The sequence below is a fragment of the Oryzias latipes genome, chromosome 19, assembly GCF_002234675.1.
Source record: "Oryzias latipes chromosome 19, ASM223467v1".
NCBI lineage: Eukaryota > Metazoa > Chordata > Actinopteri > Beloniformes > Adrianichthyidae > Oryzias > Oryzias latipes.
The window spans coordinates 7,594,968-7,620,093 of record NC_019877.2 but is presented as its reverse complement, the minus strand read 5'-3'; the positions used below and the strand labels follow the sequence as shown (position 1 = coordinate 7,620,093).

General features: G+C 39.1%; 1 protein-coding gene and 1 long non-coding RNA gene across 5 annotated transcripts in view; one reads left to right on the top strand and one right to left on the bottom strand.

Annotated features, from left to right (window-relative positions):
- LOC101175439 (double C2-like domain-containing protein alpha) overlaps positions 1-14,375 on the bottom strand; it is a 30,307-nt gene extending 15,932 nt beyond the window's left edge. The window contains exons 1-6 of the mRNA XM_011488040.3: positions 14,130-14,375; positions 7,737-8,098; positions 7,298-7,377; positions 5,180-5,254; positions 4,895-5,004; positions 350-476 (exon numbers count right to left, since the gene is read on the bottom strand). Of these exons, the coding sequence (XP_011486342.1) occupies positions 350-476; positions 4,895-5,004; positions 5,180-5,254; positions 7,298-7,377; positions 7,737-8,094 (750 nt within the window). The 5' untranslated portion in view covers positions 8,095-8,098; positions 14,130-14,375. The remainder of the gene's footprint in view (positions 1-349; positions 477-4,894; positions 5,005-5,179; positions 5,255-7,297; positions 7,378-7,736; positions 8,099-14,129) is intronic.
- On the top strand, positions 1,915-24,935 carry LOC105356545. Of its 4 annotated transcripts, none has more exons than XR_002872151.1 (5): positions 1,916-2,837; positions 20,303-20,353; positions 20,904-20,998; positions 21,096-21,212; positions 24,162-24,935. It is a non-coding gene; the product is annotated as an uncharacterized LOC105356545 (long non-coding RNA). The 4 variants fall into 4 exon arrangements; XR_002292499.2 differs by having other exon boundaries at positions 21,080-21,212; XR_002872149.1 differs by having other exon boundaries at positions 1,915-2,837; positions 20,904-21,212.
- The last annotated feature ends 191 nt before the right edge of the window (positions 24,936-25,126 follow it).

Below are 25,126 nucleotides of genomic sequence, written 5' to 3'. Positions count from 1 at the left end.
TTCATCTAAAAGTGCCTTTCTTTTAAATTCACAGTTATTATCAGTGATATGTACAGCTCTAATGTTGATTTTCATCTGTATTTAGGAAAAAGATGTTTGTATCTAACTAAATCCAAGCCCTTTTCTTTGAAAATATTTGTATAAAATATATCTGAAAAACAGGATCATGGTTCCCATCCATTTTTAATATTAGACTGCCTCTCTGGACGCTTGCAGACATACAGCAGACGTCTCCTTTTCCCTGCTGCGGTCCTATCTAAGCCCCCCTGGTTGTTTATTCCTCTAATACATCCTAACCTCCCCATTTCCTTTTCCTTTTTTCACTATTTTCCCCCCATTTTCTCCTCACAGGAGGTGGGTGCTCCAGACAGATGTTAAAGTGCTTGGTCTGGTCGGGCTTCACACGGCGCAGGGCCACCCTCGACTCCCCAATGAACTCATTATGTGTCAGCTTGTCTTCGTCACACACAGACACCCTGGAAAACAGAGAGGGAGAGCCGACGGGGAAATGAAAATGACAGCGGACCAGGCATGAATAAAAAATCTGAGGAGCGGTTTTAACCAGCTATAAAATATTTAACAGGGACGGATCAGGGCTGCTTCAGCGGGAGGCTGTCGAACAACATGCCATGTTTTGACATGTTCCAATGTGTGTTTGTAACATAAGACAAATTATAACTGTTGACTTCAATCTGATCAGATCTATCTGAGGAGAAAATAAAGTGTCACATTTCATACAAATCTTAAAATCACTCTGTTCATGCATATTTTACACATAATTACAGTTTTTATAGGAGGTTTCTATTGGAATTGAGCTAGGAGTGAAAGGATAAACGGGTTACATCTAACTCCTCCTTTCAATAAAATCTACTGTAAAGTTAGAAAATAATTGATTAAAGGAGGTGCAATGATGTGGTGGATTTGTGAGAAGAAGCAAAAATGGAGTTATGTGAGCAAGAAGAAAAGAAAAACAGAGAGAAATTCAGCCGCTGAAGTGAAACTGTGCCTTCCAGGTTAAATCAAAGGGTCATAAATGTGGGAAAAAAATTGAGAAACCATGATAGGAGTGAGTCTCTTTTTGATTCATGACCAAATATATTAAACAACACAGCAGCCTGCTGCCCTCAGCTTTTCAGTTATAAAACACAATAACGGTACTTTTAATACCCTTCAAGCAAAGCAAAAAATAAAGCATAAACCCAAAAAATAGCTTCCAAAGAAAGGTGCAGAATAGGGGAGGAAATAAGCGAAGTGGAGGACATGGAGTAAGCTGGAGCTGAGAGGTAAAAGGTCAGAGAAAAGTCTGCGAAAGAGAGACTGCTATGATGGGAGAACAGGAACGGGGGACAACAGAACAAATGGGTCAAGGAGTCGAGCGTAAAGGAAAAAATGTCACTAGGTGGATGCCAGGGTGCACCTCTGCCCCGTGAGGAGGTAATACTTTACTAGGCTTGAAAATGAAGTGTATTATGAGTCTGTTTGCCACCAAGGAGCACGGTCAGGGTTGACTTTGACTGTGCAGAGACCGCAGCAAGATGATTCCAGATACACTTCTGTCTGGTTTGGTCGGTAAAGACTCACTCTGAGGAGCGGCTGGGTCGCTCAGTTGGAAAGGTGAAAGGCTACCACGCAGGAATCCAGGGTTTGATACTGGGGGCAGTTACCATATCAATGGCGAGCAATAAACATCACCCAGTGAGGGCCCTTGGGCAAGACCCTTAACGCTACTGCCTACCAGCATGAATGGGCATGAATGATCCCAGTGATGGTCAGAGGGATCGTAGGTGCAAACTGGCAGCCACGCCTCTTCCATCACCAAGTATGAGGAGTGAATGAATAATGGACAAAATGGAAGCACTTTGAGCGTCTGGGAAAGCGCAGATAAATCCAATACATAATATTATTCTTGTTAAAAAATGTGGTTTTTAACTTGTTTTTGTGGCATTTCTCTGATGATACAGGACATCAATTACGCAAGTTAAGATTAAAATGGCATTTCTGAGTATTTCTTTATTCAAATTTTTGTGAATAGGGAGTAGAGGAAAAAATGCTGTTGGAAAAAGAGCGTATTTGTGATGTAGAAAACACGGCATGCTGGCTAGAACCTCCTTGTTCTTATCCGTTCTGATGCCTCCACTTGCAGACGAATAGATCCATGTATGGCTTCGTTTTCACAGCATCTGGCTCAAAACTGGACGGCGGAATAGCCTCAATATTGCTTGCCGTTTTTATTGCACTGCTGATGTTAAGTTTGGCGTGTGAGGGGCTGCAAGCTAGCGGCAGGGTGTGTATTGATGGATGACGGGAAGAGAGGGCAGGGTTGCCCTGTGTCAACAGTTCCGCCAACAACTCAAAAGCAACTTTCTAAATAACTACTGCTGCTCTGCAGTAACTAGTTTTTTATATTTTGGCTAAAAAAAATGGCATAATTATAATTCAAAGACCACTGGATTTAAAAATAGATCAAAAATGATCAGAGTAGGACTTCGAAACATCAGAAACGAGGTGCAGGTTCACGGAAAACAATGAACAGATGCAAACAGGAAATTACAAAAGGCTCTTTCAGGCAACAACCATGAACACTCATCCTAATGGGATGATTCATAAACAAGAAACAGCTGTGGTGATTACAAATTACAGCCAAGTGTGAGCAACACATAGAAAAACAATTAAGGTCCAACAAAAGCAGGAAAAATATAATCCTTTTTTATGACAAATACACCTTCTATCTATAATATTGTGTCATTTGGCACACAGTCTCTTCCACACTTGGAAATTTTGGTGTGGGTTTCTTTAAAATAGCTGTTTTCTCTAGGTCGTTCCAGAACATCATTAAGGTCAGTACTCTGACTTCTACATTCATACATTAACCATTTGTTTACTCCGGTGGGCTTTTTTTTATCCGGGTGACCCAGTTTCTGTGGAGGCTTGCAGACAGATGTCGTGACATTTGCGTTAAGAGTTTGCTGGTATATTTCAATGACGCTGTGCCCCGGCTCAAATGTATCATACACGGCTTTATGTTGCTGCTGGACCTGGTAGCAGGTCATCTGTGTAATGTCCCTCGAAACTAAACATGCCTGTGAATGTTTTTCCTGAACTAAAGAGCCCTCTTTGAAATCTGTGCGACACTCGTCAGAGAGGGAGTGCAGTTTGCAGCCCGTGGCGGTTTTCCTTCTCTGTACATGTCGTGTTTTGTGTTGAGCTTGACTTGAATGAGGCTGCAGTGTGGGGACAGGAAAATCTATTTTATTTCTGGAACAGGAATATTTCACTTTATCTTGATTTTTGCTTTTTTGGAAATGTTCTTTTTACAGGCTCAGAAGAATTTTATTATAAATAAATGCTTAAAGTCCCACTCCAATCATCTTTTGATCTATGTTGAAAGCTATCCTTTTGGTCTTCTTTAACCATAATCAAATAACTTGTGTCATTTTCTAGGACATAGTTTCTGCAGAGAAGCAGTAGTTTATCAGAAATTCACCTCTAAATATTGGGTGAGACCATTGGTGTAGAGGAAGCCTTCCTCTACTTCCCATCATCCCCTTGTTTATTCGTTGTGGGGATCCCTTGTGCCAGGGCTTGCCAGTTTAGTCTGGGGTTGTTGCTGCGATGCCTGCCCTTGCTGGGGCATCTGGGGTGAGTGGACCCTGTTGCTGTATTAATCTGGGTGGGCGTTTTGATGATGCTCCAGTGGCAGATCTGGCTCCAGATATAGATTCCCAATATACTGTTTCCTCACAGCAGAGCCAAGCCACAAGTTTCTTTGATACAGTCATGTTTTCATACCTGTATGAGCGGCCATGGGTTGTATGTGTCAAATAAGTGGAATATGTCAAAGGGTTGCTATGTTGCTAAGTTGGTTTGAATTTTTTATTTTGTCTTCATGTTTTTAACTCTGTAGCATAAAATCTGTTTTTTTTTGTTTTTTTTTTACAAATAAAGTTTAATTTGATTCACAACATTTTGAATAATTTTGGCTTAATTTTCTCTATTTATGAATTCCATTATCCCAAAAAGGCCACAAAAATGTGTTAAAAAATGTCACAAACACAATTTTCATTGCAGTGGGTTTTTAAAACAATGATACCTGAGCAGGAGGGGTCAGTTAAATGTCATTCCCAGAACGGCCTACTTGCATGTGTTTGTTTACTTCTTCAGCTTTTATGTCAGACAAGTTTTACTTTAAGGCTCAAAAACACCACCGGGCAGCATCACGGAGGATCTTTCCACGTGCGACAAAAAAAAAAAGGTCTCAGATGAAAACTCAGAGGCAGGCGACAAACGTCAGCAAGTCGCAGGAGGCCACGTCAACCTGCTTACTTGAGTTAAACTTGGAGTCTCTTGATCTTTGCGTGCATCTGCTGAATTATCTCTGTGTCATGGGTCGGTATTTAGGCCTGTTTCTCTAAACTCCCTCAAGAGACCACCCGTCAATCTGATTTAAATCCAGCTCCCACGTGTGGCCCCACCAAAGTTTTAGTCACAGGCTGAGACAATTCACAGCTTTTGTCACCTCTAGAGGGGGGTCAATGAAATTAAAACACCCCACGGTGCTCAGTCTGACCTCAATCTGTCGCAACTTGAGAAGACAGAAAGCAAAGAGGCGGATGGAAACAAAGAAAAAGGGGACGAGATGGTCTAAGAAGAGCTGGGGGAGATCTTTTGTGATTTTGGTGGACAGGAGAGATGCCAGGATGAGGAGGGATGAAGGAGAGGTGAAAGAGGAGGATCTAAAGATCTCCTGAAATGGATGAGAGAGGACAAAGTCCTTTCACCTCAGAGCGAAAGACCACGATTACGATAAAAAGATCCTTTGTGCCCTTGAGACAGATCAGGAATGAATAAAACAAAGAGAAGGACAGAAATAACCTCCTCGGCAGCGAAGATTTACCGTAGAGTTTTGCGATACATGTCTTCTTCTGTGATCCCACAGTAGGTGAGCGTTTCGTTCCACACAGGATTCAGAGTGTTTCGCACTATCTTGGTTTTCAGTTTATTGGCCTGTAAATCACAGGAGACAAGAGTATTTATTCAACATGACTTCAAGAAACTAAAACCCTTTAGGTCTCTAAAAGAACCACTAAAAATAAAGTTGCACTTGAAGATTCTCTGTGAAAAACATTTTTTTTTTTTTTTTTACTGTCTGGAGAAAACTTTTCTGAGGATAAAATCAAACCTTGCAGGCTCCAGGCAGCAGATGCAGCTTCACATAAGGATCAGCCAAACCATTGAAGTCCATTGGCTTCAGACCCTTAGAGAGAAGATATGATGTTCTCAGAGGACACTCTGCTCACTCGGTTTATGAAATTCATGAGGAGATTAGGGATCATCCAATAGCTGCTCACACTGCAGCGTGGACATTGAGTTACAAAGCTGTGGTGGCGGCTGAACAAAAGAATGACCCGTTCCTACATTTGTGCTCCGGATAATCATTCTTTAAGAATCGCAGGGCTGTGAGGTGAAAGGTCACTGGAGTCCCCTCTGGTGGCAATAGACGAGATCACTAAGATTTAGAATATCTTCACTGCGATGAGAGATTTATGTCCAAATGGGTCACACTTTCTTTTTACATATCAGTACCTATAGGGTATTTAAGAAGCAATTATATGGTACTTTTCTTGTACCAACTGGATACTTACTTGCTATGTATTTAGGTGGTACCATTTGGTTAATACTTGCATAGTACATACTGGGTATATATGCTGTACCTATGCTGTATATATGCTGTGTTTTTGACATTACCCAAAGCGTCAGATGACAGGCATTTAGGTTAAAATCATGGCATTATATCTTTTGATTTTTTTATTTGTAAAGTTAACATGTAGATAAAATATGAAGAGTCTTTGTTTGTTTTCCAACACAGAATAGCCTTTCCACATCATAAACATTTATGCAAGACTAACCTAACTTTACCAACCTAACAACTTCAGAAAAATGGGTAAACGGGCGGGACAAAAGCCAATTCCAAATTGCTTCCCTACCCCTCTGACTCCTCCCTAATGCTGCAACTGTAGGGGCATTTGAAGCTTCAGTGGTGTGTGAAAGTATTTTTTTAAGGAGAAACTTAAGCAGAGCAACTTAAGACTGACTATCCCTCCATCTGGATGGTGATCCACATCGCGCTTGTTGTGCGGAGGACAAACGCATTTCTTCATGTGAGTGTGCTTTAAAGCACAGAAGTTTACATTTAAATTAAGTTTTTGTTTTTGCATGACTTTTCAAAGTTATGAAACCGATGTTGTTATGTATTTTCCGAGTGCTGGCAGCTACACGCTAACATAGATGTTCAATGACTGTTTATGTCATCAAGCGGTAGTAACATCCAAAGTTGAAGACACAATTATTTCCATGTATGTAGGGGTAGGGAGAAGCCGAAGGGTCGGAGAAGCAATTCAGATTCAGCCAAAGTCATTGAAGATTTTTTATTGATTATGCCCAGAAGAAATTGATTCTTTCTGGAATCAGCCTCCAGAGGTCATTTAAGAAACTGCAACACTTGATACTTCCAGATAGAGTTAAACTTCAGAAACAGGGTCTACAGTGGTTCTTCGTTCATCATGGATGTTGCGTTCTAAAAATATCCCGCAATAGACGAAATCCATGAAAGAGTCATCTTTATTCTTCGCAATAATTCTACATATTTCAATGCTGTAAAACCCCTCACTGCCCACAACACACTTTTCTCAGACAGACATAAACACTTTCACTCTTTTCTGTTATTCCAAAAATTAGTATTAATAAGACGCGTGCAAAAATTTCACAAAAAACTGCAAGTGAACTGCATTACAGGAAGACCAGTGTACAACGATAAATGTTTAATTTTGCTTTTAAATAATATTTGCTATCTTGTGGGGTCCAGATGACCCCACTCTCAATGTTAACGTGCCTCCAAGGAACCTTAACGTTTGGAGTGGGGTCATCTGGACCCCACAAAACAGTGTGCTGAACTTTCCATGAACTGTCCATGGATTACAAGAAGTCCTCTCCGCCTTTGTCATGGTAGGGATAACACGTCAATGTAAGGGTGGGGTCATCTGGACCCCACCAGATACCATAAGGGTAAAATCTGATGCACTGACAGGAAGCATTCCTCAAGAAGCTGCAGACATTTGCACTGAGAAACTTGGATCAAAGACTTTGAACCCAAACAATGAAGGTAGATTCAGCTTTGATGGCCATTATATAGCTCAGTGCATGAGTCTAATAGACTATTTGATTGTCAGTTTTAATCTACAGGCTTACTGCTTTGGACGATTAGGAAAAGCAGCATCTCTGATGACGTTTTCTTACTTACTTTTGCTCTCAGGACGGTGCAGTGTAAGGAGCTGGTGGCTCTCTCATACAGGAGGTCAAACTCCAGAGTCCCCAAAGAAGCTGGAAATAATGAAAAGAAAAAAACGAGTCAGTTCTGCTGGAAATTGCTTTTGTGCTGATGACTTCATTAACTCAATTAAAAAAAAAGAGTGATCGGAAAGATTTGAGGACATCTTCTGTGTTCAAAGGAGTAGATTCATGTAAAACTGAAATTTCAAACTAAAAAACTGTTCTATAAAAAAAGTAGTTGTAGCTTAAGACAAGCCTTTTTCCCCCCAGAAAAGCAGTGACAAGCTAGGGTAATTCTCTAAAAACAATAAAAATGTCAAGGTGTCACTGTAAATACAGGTCTGTGTTTATCTAATCTGTTTTCTTTGGAAGTTCCACTAAAAACGGATCTTTACTCTCGGGTGACTCACTGTTGTCATCACTATCACAGCTGTCAATCTCTATGGAAGTGTCCATGCTGCTCATGGCTGACAGCGAGCCGCCTCCACCTGCAGCTCCTGGTAACAGCGGAGACAAAAAGCTTCTGCTTCCTCCTCCTTCTCCTCCTCCTCCAACCGCCCCTCCATCCTGACCCGAGCCGCCTGGGCTGAGTGGAGCCGGGGCCGTCAACTGATTGGGGGAAAGTGGCTCAGAGAAGGAGGAAGTGGGCGAGAGGCGAGGGAAGTAGGAAGAGATTTGGCGGATGGGGCGGATGGGGCCGGGGCAGACGTTGATGGCCATGTGCTCCTGGATGGAGATGCCCAAACGGTTTCCTTGACGCACAGTCATGAGGCTGGGAGGGAAGAGGTTTGCAGCGTTAGCGATGGTTGCAAGGAGGACAATAACTGACATTTTGAAATGGATTCTTCCAAATGAGGAGAGCCACTAAGCTGTCAGGTGAAATACAGGTGTTCTGCCAATTAAAGAGCAGACAGAAGACAATTACCTTTTATGCTTTTTTTTACTGACATTTTTTTTACTGACAGCTCTTCTCAAAAATAATTTTTGATATTTGTAATGGGATGAGCATGTGCACAATTTGCATTTCAGCTAAATTAATCCAAATTTATCAGGGAGAAAGGAAGAAAAAAAGACCAAGAACCCTAATGATGCTCTGTGAAACTGGAAAGTGTGTTTGTGTGGGTGTGTGTGGGTGTGTGTTTGACTGAGAGTCTGTTATCTACAAGCCTGACAGTCCTGCACAGACAGGCAGGTAATTACAGAAGGAAGTTTCTAAAGGCTGGAAAGCTTCTCTGGTTCTCTCAGACAGCGACAGGACTCCCAGTGATTATAAAAAGTTTTGGTCACATAGAGTTGAGCTGACCACACACATCTATACAGAATGTCTGCTTCTTTCCCAAAATATAAATCAGGTGGGAGGATTACAAATATCTCACAGCAGTAAAGACAGCAGCGCTCGAGGCGGAGTTCTGCCCTCAATACTACACTCAGCTTTTCTTATGCTCTCACTGCATTAATTGTGCATATTTGCCATATCAATGTTAGCCCTTCCTATGTATTTTCTCTAAGGGTGAAGCTTCATAAAGTTTGAAAATATTTAAAGAGATGGGAGATATGAGCTCATTCTTACTGCTCTGATGATTAGATTTTGTTTTAACAATCCACTTTTGTCATTGATCCAACCACTGGTTCTGATTCTGAAGGAAGTTTTATTTTGAAAAATACTGAATGCCCCACCACATCCTATTCATTCTTGGTGCATGTCAAGTCGCTTGGTCACGTTTCGAAAATTCACCCACTACTTTCTTGAAGTCCCACTTGGATCTTGTTTTGATCCATTGTAAGTAAGTAAGTAAGTAATCTTTATTTATATAGCACTTCTCACAGAGAACGACTCACAAAGTGCTTCACAAAGTAAAAGCGTTCCCAGTGGTCTTTTAAATATGATTATTCCATTTTTAGCCAGGCTTATGTTGTCTACAAGTATTTTCAAATGTGTCCAAGGCTAATTCTTGTTGTTGGTCACACATATTTTTAGGGGTAATTATAAAAATAGGAATGCTTGCCAAGTGGCACAGTGAATGTAATATGCAGCTATATTAAGCCACGCATTTTCAGTAAGGCCAAGAAAAAAGTTCAGCACTGGCTGCACATATTTTAGAAATGACGTACAAATAGTCACTTCAACTAAAAAAGCCTGTGTCGTTTTTAAGACATAGTTCAATAATTACTACTGCAGAGCAGCAGTAGTTCGTCATATATTTACTTCGGAAGTGTGGGCGGGGAGTAAGCCTGCTCCCACTTCCCATCAACCCCTTTGTTTAAACCTTCCCCCTATAGCTTACTGTCCCTCACACCCCAGCCTAACATAGACGTCGGGTCCGTCTCACTCCACAGCAACGATGCTGTCAACAACTCAGAGGCAGGTTTTTGATGAACAACAGCTGCTCTGAAGAAACTATGTCCTTGAAAAAGAAAACCGGTTCTTTTTATTAGAAGTGACTAAAAATGGCATGATCATAAATAAAAGACCGCGCTTTTAAAATACCAATAAAAAACGATCATGGTGGGACTTTAAGTTGTAGATTTGCTATGAAATACTTGACTTTCCAAGTTCTAGCACTTTTTCTAACAGGAAGTTGAAAGAATGTGAATCATAGCCTTCATCTCTGCAGAGAAAGTGACCATCTGGCCTCTCTGCAGGACAGGACACATCTCAGCCCAATCTGAACACAGACTTTTCCAAACATGCCTGTCTAGACTTAGCCCTCTGACCTCTGTCTTGCCCTTGGACAAACTTTTTTATATCTTAGTCACAAGACAAAGTATAGCTGTAAATTCTTTTTTTTTTCAATAAATGGTCAATAGATTTTTATGAAAAGTGCTTCATTTAATTGTGATCTAATATTTTGCTCCCTTCCTTCAGTTTCTTAATTGTTGCCTCCTAGCCCCAAATGCCGGTTCCTTGTGTGTCTGCACACAAGTGGCAACGACTCGGATTCTCTTTCGACACTTCTCGCCCACTCTTCTGCAGCTCCGTCAGGGAGCAACAGCTAGCATTATCCAAGAGGCACAATCTGTGAATGTCAACAAACAACCAGCTCACTGCAGCTTACTCACGTCAACCAGACGTCACCGATGAAGACGAGTTGTATTTATGTCCGTTAAAGAAACATTTGGTTTTCTTGGCTGTTTCTGCTACGAGTGTTTCATAACTGTGACCACATGTCCTCAGTGTTGTAGGAAACCTTTTTTTCTTTTACTATTTTGGGTGTAGTGATGTCTTTTTTTTATTTTTAAATGTGTTGCAAAGAGCCTTAGGCAAGATGCTTCATCCCAGCACTTGGTCAAAGCTTTTACCACAGCAGTGACTGCACAGCTGTCAGTAAACACTAGCTGCAACACATTTCAGAAATTAAAAACACATTATGTTCTGCGACAGACTGGCAACCTGTCCAGGGTGCACCCCCGCCTTCTCCCAACAGTATCTAGGATAGGCTCCAGCAACCCCGTGACCCCAAAAGAGATAAAGCGGGGTCAGAAAATGGACGAAAGAACACATTACACTCACTTATTGTGACAGATATAAATCATGCATGTTTACCACTGAACATAAAGATTAGAAGTGGTCACATTACATTCACAGAAAGAAAGCTGTCTTCAGCCGTTCTTTACCGACATCTTTAAAGAAATTTACCACCTCTAACCAAAACTAGGACACTTCTTTGAGGCTGCATTTAGTATGAATTTTTAAAAAGTGTGTTTTACGCTTAATAAACACATCTATGTGGACAAAAAACAATTTTTAAAGATGAATCCATCCACATAAAGATTTTTAAATATTTGGTAAACTTAAATCTTTTTAGTATTAAAAATATGTCTCCCATTATTGTTACTCCTTTGATTTACCTAATAATGAAACACTTTTTTTTCTGTTTTGGTTATCTAAAATTCAGCAACAAAAATAATTTGTTTCAGACCAGGCTTTAGAATGGTTTGTCCAAACATTGCCACCATTCTATTCCATACTACTTATAAAGTTATAAACAGCAACAAACTGTTCTTACATAAGCAGTGATCTTGTTCATAACAGGAAAAAATACTCTAGGCAGTGGATGCAGTTTACTCTTCCCTGGACAAAAAAGGGGACTTTTTGTCTTACATCTGACATCTTTAAACAAACAGGCTGTAGATATTGTTTTTAAAGTGCCTTTTGAAACAGAATGCATTGTAATAAGCCAAAAGTCTGTATGAAGAAGAAAAATATAAGCAAAGTAAAGTATGTTGCCATGAAAGTCCTATGTGGGAGATAAAAAGACCTCAGTTTAAGACAGATGTAGATTCTCTTTACAGCCAAATCATTTTCTGGTGATGTGTAACAGGAGCTGTGGTGTTTTTAAAGAGAAAAACTGTCCTTTTCTTGTCTTTTCAGAAAAATCTTTTATTAAGGAAAAAAAATGTAAAAGCAAGGACTGACGGAAAGAGGACGGAAGCAATCATAAATATTTTTCACTCTTTGATGAAAGAAACAGCTCCACAGCAAACGGTTACTTTGATTTGAGCTATACTAACAGGCTTTAGCAGGAGGGATAGGTTTCACAGCAGAGTCTAAATAGTTGTGTTGTTCTCTCCTCCAAACAGGAAGCTGATGGAAAACTAAACTGAAGGTTTTAGGAGAGCAAAACTGGGATCCCAGTGGGAAAAGTTGCGAACGGCAAAGGATCAGTCAAGAGGAGATGCAGGTATCGTATACGATATACGATATTACAGATTTATTGCTGTTTAAAGGTAAATGGTATTAAAATAAGGTAGTGTTTGAACAAAATGGTGTTTCCACTTTGAAAACAACAAAACTGGCTTTATCCTGTGATATAATATTATAGGAAAATGCAAAGAAGAAATGAATGCATTCTGCTTTCAAGATTGTGTGTTTTGGGATAATTGTTTTTGGTGTTTTAACATTATTTTTGTGGCATTTTTCTGATGATCTAGGACCTGTAGCGAGGTTTTCTTTACTTTACGAGTGGGAGTTCCATGTCCGAGCCCCCACTCAACAAGATGATGTGTCTGAACCTGTTTCCTCTGACCGTTGACCTTCAGCAGGAACACAGAAAGTGAGAGTCATTTGTCTTTTGTAGCCAAGTGTCTGCTGTGAGCAGCGGCGGGTGGGACGCTCCACAGCTCGTTCGGCTTGGCCGAGGATGAAACAAGTGTCAGAAGACACTGCAGAGTGCTTGCACTGAAGCCGCTTCACATTGAAAGGACTTTCAGAGATTGTGGAGAGACGCTGCTGCCTTTTGAAAACCTCAACAGCTTAGTTAAGGACTTCAACAAGTCAGACATCTGCTGCTCTCTGTCACGGCTCAATTAACCAGTGCTGAGATAACTTTCATCTTTGCTCAGCTCATCGGGCCTGAGGTGAATCTTTGTGGCTACCAGACAAAATACACGAGACCTTTCAGTTTGCTTCATCAACAAAGCAAGACGGGGATAGAGAGGTTTTGAAGTGGAGGACATTATGGTGACGGTGAAACAGGTCAATGAATCTCCTCGTGGCGATGATGATAACTATTGATGTGAAAAATTGTCAGTTTGAGAAATAAACGTCTGTACCAAAGGCAATTGCACGTCTGCAAACACAGATATGCTCATGACTGATTCTTCGTCCACGTCTCTGCAACATTCGGCAGCTTTGAGAGCAGCTGCCTGTTGACATAATGTGTGCAGTCACTTGGATTCCAGTTGTGGCGGATGTGGCTGGAAGCTGGAGCAGCTTGAGCACCAGCAGCGGCACCAGCAGCAGGGGCAGCGCACACACCACAGCGAGGCTCGGGGGGCTGCGGCTCTCTGGGAAGCTGGAGCTCAAGGGGCGCTTGTGATTGATCGTTCTCATGCAGCCAGCTGAAATCTCTCTTATCTCCTCCTTTCATCATTGTTCTGAGGAGTGAGATACTGAACATGTAAAAGCGCAGATTTTGCCCCCATGGTTGCTTCATGTGCAAATATAAACTATGGAATTCTTTCAGCTGCAGCAACTATTAACCAACAGACACTAAACTCTTGTATTTCTCAGGAGATGATAGAGAAGAATGGATGTAAATTCTGGAATATCTCTGTGCGGCGCACGACCTCCCCCTCCTCTTTCACTTCCTTCACTTTAAATTAGACTCATTTGACAGGCATGGGCGCTCTCGTCCTCATCTTCCACCTTCATCTCCAGCATCCTAAATCAGCTTTCGTGTTCCTCATTATCTCCCCATCATATGCTCCACCTGTAGCTATGAGAGGATTTCTCTTTCAGCTGTTGTTTTAAACTCCCCCCTTGTGTCCTACATACAGCGGGCCCCTGCGGCAGGCTGCGTTCACCTTTAAATAACAAGCCGCTGGATGACAGGCAGATGGTACAGGGCTGCACATTGTAGCTACTCATTAGACTTTAATAAGCAGCATCATTTATATCTGAGCACAGTGACAGTGAGGTCTTGTCAATTAGAGGCGAGGTATTTCGAAGCAGCCAGGGATGAGTAAAACTTCAATGTGTATGTCTGTGTGTGTGTGTGCATGCGCCGGAATGCGTGAAAGAAAAGTGAAAAAGCGAGAGAGAAAAAACACTTGAACAGACACACACACATGTTGCATCTGTGAGCAATGGAAGAGGGCTGCAAAATGCAACGCTCCAAGTCTGCTCTTATTTTTTCAAAAGACATAAATACAAAAAAACATGTGAAAAAATTGTGGGGAAAAAAATAAAGAAAATAAGTAAAAATGCAATGTAGAACAGTTATAAAAGGAAAATATAGTTCTCAGGAAATACACATTATGAATTTATACAGACTATCTTTCAAAATAAAATAAATCCTTACCTCAGGAGAGGAAAACTCTGCAGAAAAAAATAAAAAAAACAGGGAAATCCGGAGTGGGAGACTAACAGGTGCTAAAGAGGGGAGCAGAAAGCAGAGGGATGCAGGGGGAGACGGGCTGAGCGAGGACTGCGCGGATCATTCAAAACTGGATGTGCGGATAGTTCAAGTTGAGACTAGAATGAGAAGACAGGAGAGAGGAGGGCGGCATGCTGGAGGAGGATGGAGGGAGTCAGGAGGAGGAGAGGGAGATGCATTCATTCTTTCTCAGTTGTGCGTATGCACTTCCCTCCCTTTTGCACCCCCCCCCCCCCCCCCCCCACACACATCATCACAGCACTCACACACACAGATACAAAAACACAGACAGGGTTTTTTTTTTCACCACATTTGAGACATCCGCACAAAATCCCATTTATTCCCTGAAGAATTGAACTCGATAATAGAAATAACCCAAAATATCTTTTATCACTTTAAATTCTGAAACTGAAATGTAATATCTATATTTAGTCTAAAAAATACAACATGGAAATTAAGCCTTTTCTTTTTTACAAGAGTTGAAAATCACGTAATAATCACGTAAACTGTGAAGTATTACTAATTTTATCCATGACTCATTTTTAATATCAGATGAGTAATTGCACCTTTAACTAGCAAATTAATGAGATGATGAGAAGAAAAAAAAGCTCTTCTCAGCTTAAGATCGACGTGATATTGTGTCCAGATAGGCAACCGTTTGGATAGTTCATAAAAACACACATGTTTTGTTAAACTTCTGCAGATTTGAGCTTTTATATAGTAAATGTGTTGCGTGTTGGAGACATCTCTGTGTGTTGTTATAGCAAATACGATTTTTACATTCCGGAATATCATGAAATATTCATGTGTATCCTTTATGACTTCATTATACCTTATCCTGAAAGATGAAACTATTTCATCTGTGGAGTATGAGCTTCTTTGGTTTAGTGGTTGAATTCCTGATATAGAAGGATTATTTTCAATTTAAAAAAACTTAAGATTTAAGATTTCATGGCAGCATAGGTTTTACCAAACTGCATCAGACATTGCACAGCTGTGATGGTGTTTAACTTTTAAATGTGATCATTAAAGTCTCATGTTGATCATCTTTTGATCTTTTTTCAAAGCGTTCCCAGTGGTCTTTTAACTGTGATTTATGCCGTTTTTGTTTTCTCCGACATAGTTTCTGTAGAGCGGCAGTAGTTCATTTGAAATTTGCCATTGAAGCTACATTCCCACCGCCCTCAGTTAACAATGAAAATGTTATGCTGTCATCATGTTTTCATCAGAAAAATGCCACAAGAACATGTTAAAACAATTTTCAACAACAACAATTTTCATTGGAGTGGGTCTTTAAATATCAAAGATTCAAACAATATCTTCCCATAACAGATGCATAATTATAAAAAATACAAAAGGTACCTAGTTTTGGCTGCTTTTGCAGCAATACTTCCTTGCAGTTGCTGAGTGGAACATTAACTAGGACAAAATGTGAAAAACATATTCAGCTCAACAAAGTTTGGGCTTGTTGAACTTTAAATAATATCAGAAACACATGAAGAAATCTGCCTTACATGCTTTGTAAAGTAAAAAATTCTGTTATTATTCTGAATTAAAGAGATATCCAGATAACATTGGAACTGTGGCGAGGTGCTTGAGAAGAGAACACAAACGCCTGCCGAGCGCCGCTGATGCAAACTGGAAGACTGGGTCAGAAACCGTCAAAACAATGTGAGAAGCTGCTTACATCAGACTTCAATTTTGTCCAAACCCAATTTTTAAACCCATTAAAGTTCTGTTGTTTATCTAATGTTGTATATCTGTAATATTTAAGTCAGAATTCTGTTTCAATATTTTGAAAGAAAGAGGATAAACTCCCTTTTTTAAAAATAAAATAAAATAAATATCACCAGTGAAATATTTCAAATCTTTAAATTCTGCATCATGCACTGCTGGTTTATTCTTCCTTGGCATTCTGTCAGAACTGGAAGCATCAGACTCAAATAAATGAAGACCCAAAAGAAGAGTTTGAATGTGAAGTCTTTGACACAGGAGGCATAAAAATAGGTCAAGAGACTTTGTGCCTGTGTGGTGATCAAATTGTCTGAGCCCTAACCAGATATCTCTTTTTTTAAACTCATTTTTCAATTCTAATAAGATTAAAAAAGTAGGTATATGGCAAATCTATCTCTGAATTCTGTTTGTCAGTAGGAGATATGGAGGAATGTAGTGTACTAAAAACAATCACTTGCATCCAATCTGTCCCATTTAAAACAAAATTTCTAATTTCTAAATATATTTTCCCCTGACTGTCAAATAGGAAGTAAAAGGAACCAAATGCGCAAAGAAAGCGTGTATTTCATCTGTATTGGTTCCAAAATGATCTGTCCTTAAAATTGCTTCTTAAAACACCCTTTTTATTTCCTACAGTCGCAGTCCCAGCCACACGTGTTTAGTCGCATAAAATTGATGCCACGGCACAGACATGCATGAATGCATTAACAAGGAAAAATAATGCAGTCAAGCCTCCAGAGAAGGATGACTCTCACTTCTTCATTCAAACTGCTAATTCCACACTCAAACGACACGCGCACACTCACGTGACAATTCCCAGACTATACTCTCTGCCAGCGTTGTCAAAAGACATTTCAATCCGCGTGCCATCCTCTTCGTCCCTCCCTCCTCCCTGCCAGGAAAACTCCTCTTTCCTGCCTTTCCCCATTACAAATGCATAGTCTTTACGTGCTCTCTCCACACCAATTAGAACTGGTGCTTCAGTGAACACAGCTGACCGGGCCACAATGGCTCTGACAAGAACAAATGACATCCGTGAGCCAGTTGGCCTTGTTACACGCACTGATGAGTAACGGATCCAATCATGCCAAGAGGGAGAAAACTGCAAAAATGGCAATGCAATTAATTTGATAGGAGTTGCCATTAAAACAAACAAATTCGAATATGCTCAGGATGATAAAGATCACAAAAGTAAACAACTGTTCTGCAGATGTATCAGAATACATTTTTGTGGAACCTGTAAAATGTTTTAGCCCCCAACATGTTAAAAAGTTATGTATTAAGCAAAAAAAGGGGATTTTAAGTGTTATAAGAATGGAACGTTTCAATCCTTAAACTTATTTTAGCCTTATGAATTATGCACGATGCACTATCAAGGATTCAACTTTCAGATAAAAAAAACAAATGGGAAACAGGTTAGCAAAGAGATGAGTCCATCTAAAAGAAGTTTAGTCCAAAGGTTCTAGATTGAAAGCATCAGAACAACTCCAGAAACAGAAACATGTTTATTTAATGTCCAAATAAAGGAGCTGCTGAAAGTTTAAATCAGATAAATGATTGTGGATACATTCTAAAAGAAAAGCCTTCTATCTAAATTCTGTAATTATATTGTTTTATTTTGACAGTCAAATACATTTATCATAAATGAAAAAAAATTTAACTTCAGGAAGTACAAAAAATATGCATTTAAATTGCGCACTTTTACAAAACCTGAGCTTTTAAATAATTCTTTCTTAAGAGTACCCAACATGATGACTTTTTAAAAATGTATTTATGCATTTTCAGTCTCTTTGTTGCAAACTCTCACATAAATTTAGATTTTAGCTTCTATCATATTCCTGTATAATAAAACAGAACAATGGGTTTTATGGAGCTCACATTGCCTATTTTATGGCAAACGTTAAAGTCTTTGTTTTTTAGATGGTTGTTGCGGTAATGCTGGTGTCCTAAAACAAGTTTACACATTTTTATTTGTTGCTTCAGACAATGCATGTCATTCAAAACACAAAGGCTGTTTAAGCATGGGAGTGTTTTAACAAGCGGTACGTCAATTCTGAAACAAAAGCATGCGAAGGTAAAGCGAAAGAAGAAGATTTGGAGAAAAACTAACATTAAAGGAGTTAAAGCCTCTTCAGTATCACTGCAGTAACTAAACTTCTGATTCAAATACTGAACAAAATAACACAGAGAAGCTTCCCATGTTTATCTAATATAAATGTAATTTGAAACAAGAAATTTTAATAAAAAGTGCAAATTTAGTGCACAAATGTTACAGACAAAAATTTGGGGTTTATTTTGGCTAAATGTTTCTTCTTTATTGATTTTCTTAATCTAATTTCTTAAGAGAAAGTAATGAAATATGCCTGTTGGGTAACATAAGAATGTGACTCTTTTGACACATTTGTTTGTGGAATTCTTCTCAGAATTCCAGTGGTGTGAAAGGCCCGTGTTGCACATAACTCCCAAAAACTATGATAACTTGAAGAAAGTTGGAAGAAAGTATACAAACCTTAAGTCCAAATTGGACGAGTAGTTGTAAGTAAAAGTCAAAGACCCATATTTAGGTGTGTGAAATTTATTGACTCATTCCCTGGGGGACCACTGAGCTGCAGACAGAGCCCTGTTTGAATTTAACCCCTGTGGTACTGGGTCCCAATTTAGAGTCTTTGGTATGACTATGCCATGGATTTGAACTAACAACCTTAACCGTCACAGGGTGGACACTCTGCCACATAGCCACCAAGCCGGTGAACTCTTACAACTGAGATGTTTTGGAAATTACCTTGTCAGGGCAGATTGCCTTTTGTCATCAACACCTACTGGCAGGAAATGACATTATTCAGCCAGTGATAGACAAGACAACAAGTATCAAAGCTGAAGTAGTGGTGAACTCACACCAGGCACTAGATTAGGGGTCTGCAACCTGCGGCTCTGAAGCCAGGCCTCCATTGAGGCTCTCTGGTTGAAAAAAATTAAAATGTTTTTAATTTTAAAAAATAGCTGTAAAGCTAAAAAACAAGTTAGTAGTAAAGTAAACTAACTCAAACTTAATTCAACTCATTCACAAACAGTCGAAGGACAATGTTAGTAAGCAAAATAAGAATTTGTACTTATGGCACATCGCATTACAAGGCAGATTTTTTATTTTTGAACACATTTAAAAATATCAATTGTGCCTTATGATTGAAGAAGTACAGTAAAGGTCACTTGATAAGCTCTTATTTATTTTTTGTATTTAGTACCACAATAGTAAAACAAATGGGAATTGTTTTTATTTTTTACTCCTAACATCAAGCTATACTACTACATTTGCTGCATTGAGATGATCCCATGTGGAACAAGGTGTCTTTTATTTTGAAAGGAAGTCATGAGAACTTGTCAAAAGCTGTAAACTTTCATATTTTTTAAAGTTTGAAAACGGCTATTTATTCTTTAAGTTTTATTTATGTCAAAGAACAATAGTTCATTTGATTTAAAACCTTTCTGCACACCAGTGTCTTTGTTTTTAAAAAGTGAAATAAGACTTTGTGGCTCCTAAGGGGTTGTTGTCCATGAGAAATCGACCCCGACTGGCTCTTTAAATGCTGAAGGTTGCAGACCCCTGATAGACTACCTATTTATTTTTGACCCCCAAAGTAAATTTTGTCTGATTCTTTTTAACCGTTTACCGCTGGAACTTCAGTTTACATTCTTTCAACTCATGTGACTCTTCAACCGCTTTTGGAATTACCATAATTTCTGCAGAGTCTAAAGTGGAGAAAAGCAGATTTGCAACGCGTTATGCAACGCGTAACGATTGTATGGCGTTGCATATTAGTCCAAAGACGATACAAAAAACTGCTTTTCTATGCGTTAAAATCAGCTGATTCACGTTGATTGCATAAACAATTGAAGAGTTGTGTTATATCAAAGAGCGTGTGTCAATTTCAGAGTTGTCTGCGACACCCTCGGGTGTTAAAAGGTTTTTAAAAGCCCAGAGTCGTTCATCTTTTCTTTTATTACTGCCACCAACTGAGACAGGGTGTCCAAAGCATCTATTCTCAAATCCGGATCATCCAAAAGCAACGTGAGGATTAAATAAGGCCCCACCTTCCTGTTCTGAGTTTGAAGTCAACCTGGAAGTACAAGATGTTGCAGTTCCTCAAATGACCACAGGAGCCTGTTGGCCACCATGTTATAAAAGTCCAACTTTCCACCAAAAATAAATGCATGATCAGCCTGGTTACTTGAAAAAAAAAAAAGGTTATTTTCTATTCATTACAATTGTGTGTGGGTGGAGGGGGAGGTTTTGACAATACATCCGTTATGTGCTAATTAGAAGACAACCTTGTGATTTGTTGGGTACTTGTTTTTCTGATTGGCAGGTGGACCAACCCCTTACTTTACTCTATCCCACCCTGTCATCCAATTATCAGGTAGACATCAACTTCCAGTGGAGTACGGTAATCTGCCTGCACCACCTCATATTCACCCTTCAGAATCTAATCGTTGATGCCAAATGTTATCTGTCCACTCAATATTTCACTGACAGTGAACAGGGAGGAGTCATACTGTGTTGATTTAGGAACTGCTCTTCAAAATATACTCAGAAACACAGTTTTAATCTTAATTTTCCTTATACATCTCCTCCAGCATGAGAAAAATGCATGATAGAGCACCAAAACCACAATTTTCATTGGAGTGGGTGTTTAAAATGACAGAAGTGAGATTGTGTTTTAACAGTTATCCTCAAATGAGCAGTTAAATCCTAAAGTTCTTGAGGTTCCTTCACTTATGACTTTTTTAGGCAGTTCCACTGAACAATGTCATACTAAATAGGGTACAAGTCCGAGTTTAGTTTAATCCAAATCCAAGAATGAGTCACAAATTAAAGCACTGCACTTGGTGCTTTACTTACTGTATTGCAATTCATCTTGAATGCCGTCTCACTTACCTTTTTTATTTTTTCAAATCATCCCCCTGAAGCCTTCTTTCATGAGAAGTGGAAGTCGCTGTCCACAGGAAATAAAAATTAGAAATCGTCTCATGCAGGTAGAATCACCAAATAGCTGGAAAAGGAGGTATTTCAGCCTTTTCAAATGAAGTCACAAACTTCTTTTTTTCTTGGGGGAAATTTGTTGCAATGCAGTGACTTGCTGAAGAACTGGTTGTTGGCAGAGTCTTCCTGCGGGCGGCCTGGCTTGGAGATAAATTGCTGGAGGACTTATGGAGAACAAGGGGAACAGAAGCTAAAGTGACCAAGCGTGACGGATGTGGATGAGTCTGCAACAACTGGTGAGCCCTGCAGCCTCATGTGGACATTCAAACAACAGACATTTTGTTTGTGTGTGTGTGAACTCAATATCCCTTCACATCAAAGGTGTATGAATGTTTGTGCGTCAGCAGCTCCGAATGTCTATTGTTATGAACAGACTCATCTATGATGCAAGGAAAACAGAGAGAGTCTGCAACTGCTGTGGGACCTATCAAATGCAATCTGGAACAAGAAAAATCGATATTAAAGAAATCTGCATGATACACGAGTTTATACCTCAGCAGCAGGCTGGGACATAAAACAAACTGCATGGATTTCATTTTAGATTAGATCGTTTTTTTTTTATTATTTAAGAAATAAATAAAACATCAAGCTGTGAAATATTATTCAGTGTTAGACCTGTATTCCTCAACAGATCAAAGTGAAAAAGTACTCATCAAAAAATATTACTAATTCAATTTCAAAAATCAGCTCTCAAGAATTTTACTTATTTGGCAGTTAAATTCAGGTACAATATTAAAAGCTGTAATATTTTTTACTGTGAACACTGGGGGGTGAAATAAAGTGAAATTTCCTCTCATAATCTGCAAAATTTACTACATACCAGTAAATCATGTAAGTAAGTCATTCATTGTAGTGACTTATTACCCCAAGAGAACCCATAATAAACATCAGTTATAAACATCAGAAATGGTCACTTGGTCTGTAGTAAATCCCACATAATTTTCCTTTTTTTTTTTTTTTTTTTTTTTTTTTATTCATTTGGGTTCTTATGGGTTAAATTAATAATGTACAGAGGGTACAAGGCAAGGCTTTCACCAACTAGAGCAAAGAACTCCACTTTTCAAAAAATTGTATTCCAAGAAATTGCTTCTTTTTTGTTGTTGCTATAGTTGTATTAATAAAAATGCCATAATCATGATCTCCCCGTTAAAATTTTCTTTGTCTTAATTTTTACCAGGTAACTTAATTTACTGCAGGTGTTCTTCCACTTTTACCTAAACGCCCTTGACTCATAGGCTTTTGGAGGACAATCTGAAGTCTTAATGTCAAGAAATTTCAAACCATTGTCAACTAAAAATGCATTGTTTTTATTTTAGTTTCTACAAATTCCTGAATTTATTGAGATCCTCAAGTGCACATTTTGGCTGTATATACTATTTTCTCTCTACACAAACAATATTCATACAAGGCAGCAGTGGATGCAGTTTGTTTTTAGAGATAGTATTGTGAATATAAGGCTTTTTTTAAAACAAAGCTTCACAGCCTTGTAAAAGATTTTGGGATATTCCCCAAAATCTGCATTTTAAATTAGGATTTTAATTGACCAGGAGCTTAATAATTACATTATAAACCTGCACATGTAGTAAGAAACAACAAACATAAATCTTTGTGAAATGATAATATGTTGGATAAATATATTTTGATTCAATAGTGTTCCACATTTGCTGCAGACGTGGTATAAAAAAAACAACTCTGTTGTGATGTGCAACAGCAGCCATGGGAAAATAGTTTCATGTGAAGCTGCCCAACAAACAGTAGCAGGTTTAGTGTTGGTTTACAAATTTCCACTTGCACATCTGTGTTTCTGTGCACTGAGAGGAAAGTAGGCTTAACTGTAAGCCAGATGAATGTCAGCCAGTGTAAAGTGAAAGGCCCGCAGCTGCAGTCATTGACTGCAAGGACATATTGTTTTTTAGTATTATTATTCCGAGTAAATAGTCGCCTTTTTGAGGCCTTTAACATACCTGACAACTCACCAATTTTCGCACACGCATCAGAAAGCGCGAAAAATTTTGTATTTCATGGGAGACTGGCATGAGTGCACAAAAATGTCTTGAAAGTGCCACCTACAATGTTTGTTTTCGCCATCCTCTCCATATGCTCTAACATACAAACATGATTTAGACTGGGCATCTTTATCAGAGCCCTGCGACAGACTGGCGACCTGTCCAGGGTGTCCCCTGCCTTCGCCCACCAGTGATGGGCTCCGGCACCCCCGTGACCCCGAAAGGGAATTAACGGAAGAAGATGAATCTTTATCAGACAGAAACCTACAAAAACCTCTCTCTTGCCCAAGCTGTCACTCGCACAGGAAGTCTGCTAGATTAATATATTTAATCACCCATAACTTGAACGTTTTGTACAAATGTAGAATAAAGTGCAACTGTAAAGATTACTTTGAGATTTGATAGCCTTTATTCTACATTTTATGATCTTTGTAATCCTGGAGTTGTGTGTTTCAGATCATTTGAGGCAACATTTGCCTTTTTCTGTACTCACCTGGACATTCGGGAAAAATGCATAAACAGGCAGTATTTTGTTGCGCAAAAATGTTAAATATTCATAAACACTTTTATGAATGGGTATGTGGGTTGTTTATCTCTGGGTTATTGACTGTTGACCTCTCCAGGGTGTGCCCGGGGTCTTCCCTGATGACAGCTCAGATATTTTCCTGCAGGGCCCCCAATGACCCCAAACATGACTAAGCATTTATGGAAAGTGAGTGATGGTGACAGTTTTAAAAATGACTACATTTTCCTTTGAGGACAAAAACCCCATGAGACCTTATTATCATTACAAACATAAAGGACCCACACTGTCATGCTCACACTGCAGTTACAGTTCTACACCGTCACCTTCCAGCATATTTTACAGGAGCTGATGACCCAATGGGAGCTGCTGAGAGGAGCTACATGTTAAATGTGCAGGAGCTACACTATAAGTTAAGAGCTGTTTGATGCGGTGCTTCCAAATATAAAATTTTTATGTGCACTCATGGTAAAAGCTTCATGCTCTCTCAGCTAAAACTCACCCACCACATGCTCCAGATGCATCAAAGCCTGAAGGTGAAGGTTGTGTTTGATTTTTTTTTTTTTAAATGAAATCCACATTTCTGTGCAAGATGATTTCCTAACGTAATCTTTTACATTTTGGTTACTTAAACCATTGATAATTGTGGGTTTCAGATAAAATGCCAGAGGACCGCTGAAGTCCAGCTTTGGCTTTGCTCACGTCCTTCACGCACCGACGTTCATCCAAAATCTCTGGATTCATTCAAGGATTTTCTGCACTGCAGAGAGAGAAATATGCAAAGGAATTCTGAGCTCAGACTATCCCTCTTTGTAAATATTTCAACGATTTTCTTGTGCATTTGTTGTTAAACAGAGGTTTCTCTGCCTGTGTTTGTTTCATTTGTGACTGGTTTTTAATCTGTGTGCATCTTGTTGTGTGCTATATTCTACTATTTTCAGTTACTGTCATTGTAATTTTAAAACGTAGATTTATCCAATTTTTGACAGATCAAACAATGTCACATTCGTTTTCATGTCTGCACTTTAAATCTTTCTACTTCTTTACTCATAAAAAGTCCACAAGCTTTCCTGTTTGTTTGTTTTTTAGATTAGGTGTCAGTTAGACCATCAACAGTGTCAATGTCAAATGACTGTAAACTAGTAGGACAATGAGCCCAAAACAAACAAAATTGAGCTTTCAATTTTACATAATCCCAATCCAGGCAATGCCAGAATCAGAAATAAAACCTAATCTAACAGAAGTTTGGTGACCATAGTGTTTTGCTATTGCAAATGCTGCCAAATAAGTCAATTTTAGGTTAAATCTAGAAATATTTTATTCAAGTTTTATTCTTTATCCAAAGAAGGCAGAATCCTGCTCTGTGACACACTGGTAAACCTGCCCAGACCTGGCCTTCAGCAGGATAAGCTCCAGCAACCAGATGACAGAAAGGGATAATGCAGATTTGGAAAATGGATGCATCTTGATTTGTTTTAATTTGATTTGTTTTCATTTGATTTGTTTTCATTTGATTTGTTTTCATTTGATTTGTTTTCATTTGATTCGATTCCATTCCATTCACTTAACTCAATTTGATTTTCAAACAAGAAATAATACAGTAGACATAGCAAAAAAACAA